The following is a 14,309-nucleotide window of genomic DNA, read 5'->3' on the forward strand; positions in this document are numbered from 1 at the left end:
ACATGAATAAATAAAGTTTTTATTTTACATAAAATAGGGTTTCTCTTCATAAAAAATTGCATATACACAAGTTTGTATAAAAACACACAAGTGCACACTTTGATACAAAAGTAATTCATCCAGTACAAAAACATTGCTGCATATCTAGCACAAAATATTATAATATACAGGTTGCCTGTGGGCTTCCTAGTGTAACGTTAGTGTATCCCCTAACAGACGCCGTATATGAAACCTGATACTATTTTTCCTCATTCATTTAACTACAACTGGTCACCTCGTTATTTGTACAATATGGAAGGAACAAACTGGCTCATTCAGTTGCATTTACACATTATTGCATCAGCAGGGCAAAATGTTGAATGCGGGGTGACAAGACACAAGTCAGCAGTACAGACATCCTTGCATGCCTCAAGTCCCATGCAGTTCTAACATTTAGAAACTTGTGAGTGTTGCATCTGCTGGAAAATGCCCTCTGTGTGTCCAGTGCTCAATCAATGAACTCGAGTCCTTCACGGGCACCAGCAGGCAGCGTATCAGCGACCTGGACCAGTCCTGTGCCGTCTCTTCAGCACCAATCTTTAGTAGTCAGTAAAGCACCTGTAATAGAATAATAACAGTTATGAGTCACAGGCATATACAAAAATGACTGCAATTCAGTCATAAGAAAAGAAGAAAGCCTCATAAAGAGGATAATCCATGTAGAATTTAAATGAACAGTTTTCTGTCTTGCTTTCCAACTATGCAGCCTTATGATGTTATGATAAAACGTTAGAGAGAAAAATAGATTTTTAAAGAGAAGGCCCCTTATAGTTGAGGGCCCCTGGGTCTGTAAAAGTGAAAAAGAAAAAGAAAAAGTTTGAAAACTGCTCCTACCTGATTCATATCTGTCGAACCATGTGGTAAAGTCCAGCAGCTCTTGCTCCTCAGAGCTGAGATGCTCGTAGCTGCCCTCATCAGAGGAATAAGCTGAATGAGGAGACTCCGAACCCGCCGAGTACGCGTTGGAGACCGGAGACGGGACGCCGCACTGCAGCACAGCGGACACGGCGTCGTGCTCGTCCAGCAGCTGCTGAAGCGCTCGGATGTACTCCACCGCCGAGCGCAGCGTCTCCACTTTGCTCATCTTCTTGCTCGCCGCTCCGTTGGGCACATGCTGGCGCAGCGTCTGGAAGCCCATGTTCACCTGCTTGACGCGATTTCTTTCGCGTTCGTTACGTCTGGCCACCGCCATGGGCTGCTGCTGAGGGATGGCATAGCCGAGTCCGTTGAAGGTCAGTCTCCTCTTGCACCTGAGCAGCTCTGGGCTGCTCGAGCGCTGTCTCTTCAGCACTTTACACTCCCTGTCCTGCTTCGCATGAGGTACGAGGGTGTCCGAAAAAGGCTGGTAAAACGAATCGTGAGTCATTTGCGTCGTAGCAATGACAGTTGCCTCCATGTCGCGGGGATGGGGACTTTGCGAGTAATGCGCGGCTCTCGTGCCTTTCGCGTGGCTCGCAAGAAGCGATTCACCTGTTCGGCAAATGATTTGAGGGTAAAGCAACTTGCTCTCCCTTTTCTACACGTGCGCCACTCCTCCACCCACTTTCGGGCCGCACGCTCCCAAAGGAAGACCCCGCCCCCTGCATGAATCCCCTGCTCGGGTTTCTCGCGCCGGGCGCGTGGCTTTGACAAACTCAAAGGAACTATTCTGTGAGCTCGCTGCGCCACGCGTATGAGGCGCTGCCTATCTCTGTGAAATCATGCTCAGCCCCGCGCACGCGTATGCTCCGCGTTATGGAACGTAAAACTTTCGTTGGGGACCACTGATGGAGTGAAAACGATGGAGTGTCGTCAATTTTTAGACGCTCCGGTTACTATAATTCACCTGTTGTCTGTCTGTGGGGTGCTTTGGATAACCCGCTAAATAGACGTGGATTCAAAACAGCATAATCACAAAATAAGACTAACATGCCAAAGTGCCAAAAACGATCATGTTAAAAATTTTTTTTAAATATAGTACTAGAATTTCGATTTAGCCTATACTGTATATAAACAAGTAGGCTTCATGAGACACTTGAATGCATATGTAACTTTTATCCTCTAGAATAAAAAACATTCTTTAAAGACTTTTTTGATCATTTAGATTGTGTTGATCAGGTATTTCATATATTGTCAGGGCCAAATGTCTCCATAAGTATAGTAAAACATGTGTGGATCATTCGGTTATTATGAAAAAAGGAATACAAATATGTTTTCTTAATAAAAATGTTACAAAGCAGAACGGTTTGTGTGAGGGATCTGTTTAGGGATAGAAATCATTAGCGCAATATAAACACAACAGAAGTCAATGGAAAGTCTCTACCAGTGTGTGTGTGTGTGTGTGTGTGTGTGTGTGTGTGTGTGTGTTCCTAACCTCAGACTGCTCCAAGTTAACTGTCACTGAAATTAATATATTGTAAAGCACCATCAACAAAATCACCTGATAATGACTATCTACTTTATAATGAAGTAAAAATCTGAACACAAATGTACAGATGAAAAATAAAAAAAAATAAAAACACTCTTCATTGAGGCTAATTTCAGATAAAAAAAAACGTTTGTGGAAAAAAATACAACACAATAAAAATAACTGGTAACCCTTTATTTTGATGATCCCCTTTAAACATTCGTTTGACTATAAGTAACTACATGTCAACTACCAGTCATTAGAGTAGTTAGTAGACTGTCTGCTTAATATCTGCTAATTCTTTATTTTTACGGTCCCCCAACAAACATTCTATATAGGTAACTTTGCACATACTTATTAACCTTAACCCTAACCATAACCTTAGCTGTTAGTTAGATGATGTGTAGTTGCAAAGTTACTTCTAGTCAACAGAATGTCTAAAGGGGACCATCAAAATAAAGTGTAACCAAATAATTTAGACTTTAAACTTCATATTTGTTGTGATTTGTTAGAATATGTATATGGTGAGGTAAATATGTAGGCCTACTTTTTATTTTCTAGCTACTTCGAAGCATGGCTGACAGACAGAAACTTTGGTAAGTCCCATAAAACTTTGTATCTGAATAACTTTATTGAACAATTCATTACATGTTCAAGCCAGGACTCCACAGCAGCAATACTTTACCCTCCACAAATAGTCCTCAAACAAAATGTACTGTAAAATGAATGTATAAAGATCTCCCCCTAGCGGCGACAATGTTTCTACAAGACAACATACGAACAATTTCTTACTAAGAGTAGACCACACAAATCTTGTGTATGTTCCCCTAAATAAAGTTAAGATTCCTCCATTCCATACTAAATCAAGAAATATACATTAACTATAGTAAGTGTGATATAGGCTAAATTTAATGATTTGGAGCTATTACAATTTGTGTAATAACATGTTGAAAACATTTATAATGCTATTTTCTGTGCAAATTTAATTCATTACGTAAACATATGTTCAAGTTGTGTTTCACAATGTTTAAGCAATGACACATTTGTAGTCTGATGTGGGGCTTTAACAGCCTTTTCCGTCCAGTCAAGTGAGTTTTTATTTGTATTATTTCTTTTAGTATTATTTGTTCCATGTGTCCTCTCCTTAGGTCTAAGCATCAGGAGCTGAAAACCAGAATATTTCATAATTATAAAGGGCAGAAGACTAAGTGCATGTTGTATTTCTCTGTAAACAAATGCATTTACTTCTAGGGAACAGCAACTCCGTCCTTCGTTGGTGTCCATTATGGCAAGTTTGTTTCTCCTCTAGTCCTCTATAAGACAGAACACAGTATTCAGTCACCTGAATTAATTTCAGTCCGTTTAAAACCGAGATGAGTCAAACATACTTTAATAAAGGAATATGTAATGCTCTGTTGGGAACACACAAAAAGAGGGCAAATCACATGAAAACTTACACATTGAACTTGCTTGTCCCTGAATCTTCTAACCATTCTTGCCAGTCATTCCATTGAAAGTATTCGTCACAGTTACTGGATTTACAGGGACTGTGGACAGTCAGGTACAGCCCTTGCCACTGCTCTGTCAGTGTGTTCAGCCGTATCATAATCTCCCTTATCACTCCCCATGCTTTCTGGATGTCTTCTGAGGTTTCAACTACAGGAAGAAACATTATTAAGTACAATACTTTAATTATACAGTAGATTTAATACATTTATGAAGAAGACAAAAAATCATCTCTTAGTGGCAACAATATGTATCTACAAGATGTCAAAAAAAAAACTAAGAAACTACAGATTTAATAATTTTATAATAGAAACAAATTTAATAAATATGAATGCAGGCTATGTGACCATCAGAAACTTCTTTAAAGGGGTCATATGATGTGATTTCAAGTTTTCCTTTCTCTTTGGAGTGTTACAAGCTGATCCCTAAAGTTGCAAAGACTAAAGTCTCAAACCCAAAGAGATATTCTTTATAAAAGTTAAGACTCGTCCACGCCCTCCTAAAACGCCTCGTTCAAACACGCCCCCACATGTCTATGTCACTGTATGGGAAGATTTGCATAACGCCACCCAAATGTTCACGCAAAGAAAGAAGGCGTAACTTTATTGTTGCTGCCGCCGCCATGTTGTGAAGACGCTGTGTGTTTTGTTGCGAAAGCGAAAATACTTTGTTTGGCCTTCCAAAAGAGGATACGACTAGAAATCAGTGGTTAAGTTGTATTTACAACACTGTTCCAGAACACTTCAACCCAAATATTCAGATGTGTGCAGCGCATTATATGGAGGACTGTTTCCTGATCCTGGGAGAGTAGACTACAATGCCGGCTGTTCTGACTCACAGACTGCAAGTACGTTTTCATATTTAAAGAATTTGGCACTGACGATTCAAACGCAAGTTTTGAGCAGTGTAGAGTAGAGCTTGTTGTTTGTCATTTCTCCGATCACAAATGCAGACATGGTTTTATGTTTACGCGGTGCGATGCAACGCGTAAAAAGACAGTATAAGTCATTATAATCCGTAATTATGTCCCCACTGGATGCAACAAATGCCTCGTTTATAATGGGTTTTAATGTTTTTGTCTCGTCGCTCCGGCCGGACACGGCATCACAGTATGGTAAGGGGCGTAACATTTCCGTCACACGCTTGAGGTATTCGGCCAATCACAATGCACTGGATAGCTGGCCAATCAGAGCACAACTCGCTTTTCAGAACGATGAGCTTTGTAAAAATCGACGCGTTTCAGAAAGGCGGGGCATAGAGGAGAAACAATAATGTACAGTATGTGGAAAATAATGTGTTTTTTGAACCTTAAACCGCATAAACACATTTCATTACACCAAATACACAAAATAATGTTCTTTTTAGCAACATCATATGACCCCTTTAATAAACATTAAAAAATCTTACAAAGCGTAAGTGTATGTAAATGTAAATCATTGCCATAGAAAATGTAATAAAACAGGGGACTTACGCTCGCTCTCTTTGCAGCGGATCTCAATGAACTGGTCCTCATCGCAGCGTTCTCTGAGCAGAAACCGTCTGTCACCACAGCACAGCACACACTGGTCTTTTCCTATCCAGTATGGAGAGTATAAGGAGCATGTCCTGATCACAAGCCTGTAAAGCAAGCACCAGTTTTACATGTTATTACTAGTTATCCAAGGTTATCTCTTACAATCAAGTCTAAATCAAGTTTAAATTAGCTTTTTGAGCAAGTCATCAGGGTAGCCGGGGTTGATGAGACTTTGTAAAACATGACAGCAAATAGAGTGAATAAATCAGGAATGTTCTTCATTGAAATTCTCTATTTTCTCTGAAAGAGACAAGCATAAGCATTCACCTGTGGAAGAAACCATGTGGTATCTCAGGTAGGAAGTAAACATGGATATTTAGGTCCTCTGTATTGTCTGATTCCCACTTTTGCTCTACCTGTTTGTTGTTTGGCAGGTAACTTGGGAACAGACAAGCATCTGGCTCATACACAATCGGATTTGAGGGCACCCAATTTTTCTTCGGACAGAATTCGTTGGCTTTTGGATTGAGAGGACCGTTATGTTTGGTCGACAAACATACATCAAAGTGCTTTAGTAGTGAAAGGAGACATCCTTCCCTCTTTTTGGACCCAACCACCTCCTCAATCAGCTCTTCATCAGTAATGCCATAATTCTTCTGGAGCTCAGTCCGCACCAGGATCCTAATAGCCACATTGTTTAAGGACGCTCTGTCTTTATAGTCACTGATCCATCGTTTCTTCTGTATTGCAAGTGCATTTTCTGACTTCAGCTGTGCAGAGGAAATCTTGTTCAGTTCCTGGACTAGGTCATGTCTCACAATAGTCTGTGACAGAATCAAAAGAAAATAAATGATTAAGGATTTCTACGCTGATTAGTTTATGGCTATTCAAGGACATTTAATGGTTGTAGTTTAAATGTTTGATGCATGAACCTTGAACAATGAGATGAGGAATGATGGTTTTACAAACAAAGAACCCGCCAATTCTGGGATTTCCTTGTACCACATAATGACGCCAATTCGGTGAAGATACTGAAGAATTAACTTTAGTTTGTCATCGTCCAGTGTAACATGTCTGTTCTTTAGTTCATACAAGAGGGCCCTTTGACTCGCAATTCCTGTTAATAGGTGCAAATTTCAGACTTAAGAAACTTATTTAAGAACAAACACATCAAGCATTGTAATCTTACAAAAAGAAAAAAAAAATACTGACCATGCTCCGCAATGTCACCGTTTTTCAGGAGATCTTGGATATCATTCTCCACCTCACAGTAGCATCTAGGTAATGTCTGTTCTATGCTGGGGAATGTCTCTTTGTTCAAAACCTCATTTTTGATGCGAGTATGTAGCTTGTCAATGTCCGCCTGTTCAGTGCAATCTATAGGTACAAGGTCAACGACCTGGAAACAAAAGGTGACAAAGAAGACCATGGTAGCACATTTAATTAGATGCATATTTTATTCCAGCAATTGCAAAACCAAATTACCTTTAGTCTGTACTCAGTCAGTCTTTCAATTTGATATATCTGGTCACAGTACGAAGGTGAGTCCTCCATTTCCTGGAAGTTCTTCCTCCGATGCTCCAAATTAGTTATATGTGTTTCAAGCATTTCCTTCACCTGCTCTTCGATGTGTTTTTTCTTTTCTTTCACCTCATTCTCATTCGTGCACTGGTCAACATGAGTGCCCACAAGCAGAACTACTGAGTCTGGAATCTTAAGCTGAAGATTTTTGATCCAGAAGCCCACATTCTCCTTGAAACTCTGGGCATCCATGTTGTAACTGAAAAAAAAAAAATGCTAACTGTTATGCTAACTGGCCCAACAGTGAAAAAAAGTTCCCCAAGTCTCTATAACATTCTGGTTTTGCCCATTTTGTTGTCCACAATGCAAAAATTACACGTCTGATTCCTTAGTAATAGAGATGCTTGCTAATAAAAGAATAAATTCTCAACATGTTGTATATGTTTAGTAGTTAAGAGTATATTGCACTGTGAGATCTAGCAGAAGAAGAGAAAAACAAAGAAAAAAAGGCTTTACCTGGAAAGGTTGATGGCAAGTATGACAAAGGCTTGAGCTGTTATAAATACATGATGGGTGATGTAGTATTCCTCTTGTCCAGCAAAGTCCCAAAAGAAAAAACGGACACCCTCACAACCAACTTCACTTATTTCAATCCCTACAGTACGGTCTTCCTCGGCCACTGATACAGGGCGACCCTGCTTCAGACTGCGGCACAGAGTGGATTTCCCTGCCATGGAGCTCCCAAGAAACATAGTCTTCACAGTGCAGACATTTGGGGCGTTCGCCTCAAGCATTGCAAAGTAACTCTCGATATCTCTCAATCCCCCTGCACAGACCTCCTGAGGGGGCTTTCTAAGAGGGTTACCACTAGCTTTGAACAGAGTTAAGCTACTGTTGTGAAAGAGTAGGTCTGGTAGCTCAGCTAACTGGTTCCTCTCAACATAAAGTTCTTTTAGGTGTGAAAGACCCACAAGAGCATCCAAATTCCTCAAGCAGTTGTTGGACAGGTTTAGGTAGTTGAGATGTTGGCACCTGTTCATGTCCTGGGGTAGCTTTTCAAGCCGATTGGTGCTCAACTTTAGGAATCGAAGTTTCTCTAAGGATGGAAAGACATTTTCTGGAATGGTTTTGATATTGTTCTGATTGATATAAAGTTTCTCCAATTGGTGTAACCCTCTAATGTCCACAGGGAAATCACTGAACTCATTCCTGCTCAGGTTGAGCTCTATCAGGCTTCTCAGTTGATTGATACCAGTGATTTGTTTGAGTCTGTTCCGCATTAGATCTACCTTGACTGCATCTCCACCCCTCTGAAGTAGCTCATAGGGAAGGGCTTTGAGTTTCTTTCCAGCAAAGTCTTCTTCCTGTTTTGCATTTTGATTTCCTATGGTAATATTATTGTTTTTAAAAAAAGTGTGTCATTCCTATTTAAGTATTATTACCAGCATACTCCTAACATCTTAACCTTTTCATAGATGACTCGAAGAAGCAACCTATTTCAACATGAATAATAAATGAGTGTTTTCTTTTTCTAGGCAGCAAAAAAGAATTAAAACCCAGTGCGAGTCGGTCAAGACTATAATATAGCAATTATTATATCCACTACAATGATACAGCAAAACTTGACAGTCACCATCACTATTGACAAACTAATTATAATACACGGTCTTCACATTTCTTTGGAAATTACAATCATGCAAATTTATAGCATTTCTTAAAGATCAAGATAAAACAAATGTGAACATACCATTTAAAACCGGCATGTTGTTGAAATGTCAAATAAACTCTTTCGCTCGTCTGTGTGTCTTGTAGATGATCTACTTCTTTATGTTTCATAGAGCAGAGTAGGCACGGACTTTTAACAGAGTTGCATCTGATTTTTACTTTCATTTACTGGAAAACGTAGCAGTATCTATTTCCGTTTCTGTCGCGTCATCTAAAAACGAGGCGGTACTGCCATCATCTGGCTAAAATGTGAAACATAGTGAAGGGAATTCCGGCTCTTTTTAGGGATCCGGATCATTTGGCTCAGTTTAGCAAAAAGAACCGGCTCTTTCGGCTCCTAAATGGCTCTTTATTTAGTACCCCCTCTGGATTTTATAATTCAGCCAATCCTATGTCTGGTATGTGTGCACAAATGTAATTAAATTATTCAACATAATTAAACTAAACTATTTAAAAAAAAAGGTATACTGTAAAATGCCACGTAATCAGTTTTGTTAATTCACACTATAATTCAGATTTTCACAATTCAAATCCAAATTGTTTTGTCATATTCCCGGCTCCATAAACCTTTCCAAAATACCATAATTTAAAATTTTGTTTTTTTTTGGCATAAAAACCAAAAACCTCATTTATGTAAGCACGTGATCTGGGAAACATCAACATCTGATAAATGTCTTTGAAAAAGCAGATTTACATACATTCTAAATCATAAACATCTTTAAGACATTTTCCAAACATCTATTTAACATCTGATAGGAAACGTCTTAGAGACATATTGCAAATGAACAATCTAAAAAATACATCTTGCAGATGTAAATGCAGACATTAAATATATGTGATATTCAGTTTATGTGCTCTCAGGGTAGTGAACTATCCAAAACACAAACTACAAATCATACTCAAAATTCAACATGGCGTGCCATATAATAGATAAAAACTAAATTACAGTGTGCAAATCAGAAGCATCCAACACAGTTGTATCATTATATCTTTTAACCCTGAAGCATTGTCACATTGTGCATGTGTGTTGATTCTGTTGATGTGAGCCATACATGATACATATACATTATATATATATATTTTTTTTTTATTTGAAATATAACAAAATATTACAAGTCTTCAGAATAAATTGGCATACAACTTACATTCAAGGACATCAGTTTTAAGAGGGGCTTAGACTTACACACAATACCAAAAAAACAAAAAAAAACATTAATTCTTTAAACCATCCATATTAATATAGCTTAAACATAGGGGATCAAATAAAACATTATAATAAATTATATTTATCAAATAAATATAACAGCTGCTTTATTAATTTATTAATTTATTAATTTATGTATGTATGTATTTATTTATTTAGGTATGTATGTATTTATTTTTGACAACGTTTTTGAGTATTGTTTCAAATAGCCTAATTCCTAAATACTGTAAACATGGGGGGTGATTTAAAAAAAATCTTCATTTGTTAATAAAATTCTTCGCTCATTATATTTAACATAAAAGACCTTTGGGGGTCAAACAGCGTACAAAATCTGCGACGAAGGCGCCTCCTTGATCGTCTCGTTAAGATGACGCAGAAGTATGTTCCAAAAAAGGAGTTTTGGTGGGTTGGTGTCACAGTTTTGATAAATAAAATATCCAACGGCACAACACTAAGCACTGAAATATTGGGGAAAAATATCGAAAGGGATAACGTTTAAACGTCGTCAGAGTTGGTATTGTGGCTTTATCAGACACTAAATAAAACATTATAATAAATTATATTTATCAAATAAATATAACAGCTGCTTTATTAATTAATTAATTAATTAATTAATTTATGTATGTATGTATTTATTTATTTAGGTATGTATGTATTTATTTTTGACAACGTTTTTGAGTATTGTTTCAAATAGCCTAATTCCTAAATACTGTAAACATGGGGGGTGATTTAAAAAAAATCTTCATTTGTTAATAAAATTCTTCGCTCATTATATTTAACATAAAAGACCTTTGGGGGTCAAACAGCGTACAAAATCTGCGACGAAGGCGCCTCCTTGATCGTCTCGTTAAGATGACGCAGAAGTATGTTCCAAAAAAGGAGTTTTGGTGGGTTGGTGTCACAGTTTTGATAAATAAAATATCCAACGGCACAACACTAAGCACTGAAATATTGGGGAAAAATATCGAAAGGGATAACGTTTAAACGTCGTCAGAGTTGGTATTGTGGCTTTATCAGACACTTGCACTTAACATTAAATGGAGTTGGTCTGTGACCAGCGAATGACGGAGATCTGTTTTGTCTGTCATTAGAACGGCTGTATCTGAGGCAGCAAGTGCATCGCATTAAACGCTTTCATCAGCTTACAGGTTATAACTTTTATTGTAGCTATATGGGTGCTATAGTTTTTCTTGTCGTTTAATACACTTGGCCAAAATATCATGAAACGATGAAGCGCTATAGGCTATGCTCAGGATATTTAAACAGTATATGGCTAGCCTAGACGTCAAAAGCTAAGACTCTTCTCCTCTCTTCAAACACACAAACACATTGACCTTTATAGACATAGTGTTTGAATAAACAAAACGCTGTACTTTTTCAAACATCACAGTTATTTATTTACCCTTACATTGCGAACAAGCAGTGCCAGGCGCGTCAATCTGAATGGAGGAGGGGTGAAGTTAAGAGGCTTGTTTGAGATGAGCAAAATCTGCGCAGAACCGATCACCGGTGATCACCGCGAGATGCATGCCGGTTAGAAAAGTGTCCGATTTACCTCCGACTTGCTCTGATGTCATGCTGACGTGTACAAACAAACTCTCGCGACGGCGAGGCGGCTGTGTCGGATTGTGCAGTCGAGCTCAGTTGCTCTCCACCGACGCGATATCCGCCTTTGATCTTGTAGGTATCTGTTCACTTCGAGAGGTCAGAACTCAGAACTGTCCGTCTTGCCTGCGCTTATTTCACTCCTCCCCTCACTGCAGCCGCCTACTCTCGCCTTCATTTCAGGCGAGGCAAAGCGCATCTCAAACAAGCCTATTAACGTCCTGTGTCTGCTGGGATTTGATGGTTCTGAGAATTCAAAAGGAGATATGTGATCTGTAATATTTATGTGACAAAGTTATATCAAAGATATATCACATATAATATAAGATAGCAAGATAAGATAGCAATCAATAATTATGGTGTTGTATATTACTGCTGGGGAGCTCGCCCCGGTGCGGCCTCGGCAGAAGTGCGCATCGAGGGCACATAGCGGCCACAAAGGGGGCGCTCGCGAGCACCCTTTTGAGCGCTAAAATGACGAATGGGACACCCTACCTACGGTCTCGTGGACTTAACGGACACGCGCACGCGGCACGCGGCGGCCATTGCAAGTCCGCAAGACCGAAAGTGCACACGAAGTCATCCATTTGGGACAGGGCCCTCGTTTCCTCGCTCATCCAGTAGCCCCTCTGTCCTCCATCCTACGACCCGGTAACCGATCGAGGACCGCGACGAGGCGAGGATCGAGGAGTGAGGAGGCTTCCTGAGGAGTCATGAGTGAGGATACGCAGGTGTATCCTTTGCGGAAGTGTTTTCCATCGAAAAACCTGACGCACATATAAATTAATACTCATATAATAAATAAAAAAATCTGTTGTTATAATTTTAATTTATATTTTACCTTTAAAGTTTAAATAAACCATACATGTCATTGTGTAACCATACATGTCATACATTGTGTAACCATACATGTCATTTTAAACAGGGCATTTTGCTTTATTAATATTTATTATGAATGTCTTAAATAACAAACTTTAACAACATAAGGGCAGATCCCTTTCGCGCAGCTGATGACACTTTGAACTGACCCTAAAGGGAGCGAGGATATATCATTTCACTTGATTCAATTCCTTCATCCTCGCGCCCTTCCCTCGCATCCTGAAGGGGTGGAGCGAAGACGCGAGGAAAGGAAACGAGGATGCTCAAATAAGAATTGAGAAGCACCCCATGTGTGGGTATTTGGACAGGGCAAAAGCAGGGCGGCTGCTGGCCAAATGGGTGCCCTAAGCAGAATAGTATTGTTGTGCCCCCTCCTTCAAAAAAAAAAAAAAAAAACCTACTATAAGGGGTCAAAATATAACTTTAATAAAATATAAAAGTAAATAAATAAATGGTAATTAAATTGTATTATTTATAAATTACAATTGTCGCTCTAGACAGGCTATGGCTATGATTTTATTAATACCGTTGTCTGATTGATTTTATGGTCTCAAGCATTCAGAAATCCCACACAATCAAATTAAGCAGATTTACTACGATAAAGCCATGGTTAATTTTGGTAAGGGTTGTGATGTCCACATGTTTTTGTTGAAGATGTAACAACAGCAATTATCAGGCCTTTGGTGCCCTTTGCAGGCATTTGTAATAATGCAAATTGTTTATTTTGTATTACATTATGTATTTTAACAGTGTTATTCAATGAAACCATATGATTATTATTAATTAACAATAATGATTATCATTATTGACTCATTGTTTTTATATAATACATTTTAAGTCATGAAAACTAGAATATTAAGTCAGATGCGCAAACTGCGTACTCTGCGTAAAGGGAGCGGCGGTACTGGGCAAAAGTGAACGAATTTGGACACTGACGTATACACTGCGCATCAGAGAGCAGGAGCTGTCGCAGAAACACCTTCGTCACATGTACTTCACGTCACAACCATCATGTACTTTTATATTACATTTAGGCCTACCTTATTTTAGAAAATAATATTAATATCAACTTTGAGTCGGGTCGTAACACTAGACCTAACTTGTTTTGTAATGCTTAACATGTTCATAATAATTAAAAACTATTAAAATACTGGCAACAAAAATAAACATATTGCACATAAATTTTATGTACTTATTATTTTCAGTGTCTTGAAACTCTTCCGAGCAGTGTTTTGTGCTCAGATAAGATGACAGTGGTCGCAGAGTGCATAGGTGACCGTTAGTTTTGCATTAGGATGAATACGCCACATACAGGTGATTAACGAATATATTTTTTTAATCATCCACCAAATTATCATCACATCTCCATCATCTCTTGTAGGTTAACAACAACGCCACCTCAGTAAATTAGTAAACTATTAATCTGAGTTAATGCCTAAATATTTTTTTTATTTTATTTTAATACTGCATGAAATAACCTTTTAAAGCAGAAATAAGAAACTGCATCTCTCATTCAAACTCGCTCGCTCCCGCTCTCTCTTCCAGCTCGCCGGTTCTCCCCATTGGATTGTGGGAAATAGTGCTTCAGCGAGTGTACATCGGTTGTACACTCAAAATCAGAGAGGATTGTGGGTAGAAAGTAGTGAACGAATGTAGGGAATGAACACGTTCACTCAGAATTCGGACAGCACTACAAAATGGCCGACACCCGATATAGTGCACTATATAGGGGATAGGGAGCGTTTTCGGACACAGCTTAAGTAAACGGGGCTTACAGGAAGTGCTAATCAACAGAACAACGAACTGGTGTGCAAGTTGTGCAACTAAATTAGGAACCTTGGAAACAAACTATTGGCGGGGAAAATGAGAACAAAGGAAACAGGTACAGAAACAAGTACACTAGAAGTAAACCAAAACAGAACATATCTGTG

General features: G+C 38.7%; 2 protein-coding genes across 2 annotated transcripts; both read right to left on the bottom strand.

The window, feature by feature from the left end:
- Nucleotides 1-237: 237 nt before the first annotated feature.
- On the bottom strand, nucleotides 238-1,509 carry LOC107695324 (achaete-scute homolog 1b-like). Its single transcript, XM_016495184.1, has 2 exons — nucleotides 874-1,509; nucleotides 238-597 (listed from the first exon to the last, which is right to left on the bottom strand). Exons 1-2 carry the CDS (start codon nucleotides 1,433-1,435, stop codon nucleotides 566-568), a joined length of 594 nt encoding a protein of 197 aa, XP_016350670.1. The 5' UTR covers nucleotides 1,436-1,509; the 3' UTR covers nucleotides 238-565.
- A 1,528-nt stretch (nucleotides 1,510-3,037) lies between these two features.
- Nucleotides 3,038-8,908, bottom strand: LOC107695368 (malignant fibrous histiocytoma-amplified sequence 1 homolog). The gene is made up of 10 exons (XM_016495250.1): nucleotides 8,713-8,908; nucleotides 7,482-8,349; nucleotides 6,930-7,224; nucleotides 6,657-6,843; nucleotides 6,377-6,561; nucleotides 5,772-6,268; nucleotides 5,403-5,548; nucleotides 3,883-4,081; nucleotides 3,671-3,738; nucleotides 3,038-3,589 (listed from the first exon to the last, which is right to left on the bottom strand). The coding sequence occupies exons 1-10, from the start codon at nucleotides 8,726-8,728 to the stop codon at nucleotides 3,576-3,578; spliced, it is 2,475 nt and encodes an 824-aa protein (XP_016350736.1). The 5' UTR covers nucleotides 8,729-8,908; the 3' UTR covers nucleotides 3,038-3,575.
- Between the last annotated feature and the right edge of the window lie 5,401 nt (nucleotides 8,909-14,309).

Source organism: Sinocyclocheilus anshuiensis, unplaced genomic scaffold (genome assembly GCF_001515605.1).
Source record: "Sinocyclocheilus anshuiensis isolate Anshui unplaced genomic scaffold, SAMN03320099.WGS_v1.1 scaffold282, whole genome shotgun sequence".
Lineage (NCBI taxonomy): Eukaryota > Metazoa > Chordata > Actinopteri > Cypriniformes > Cyprinidae > Sinocyclocheilus > Sinocyclocheilus anshuiensis.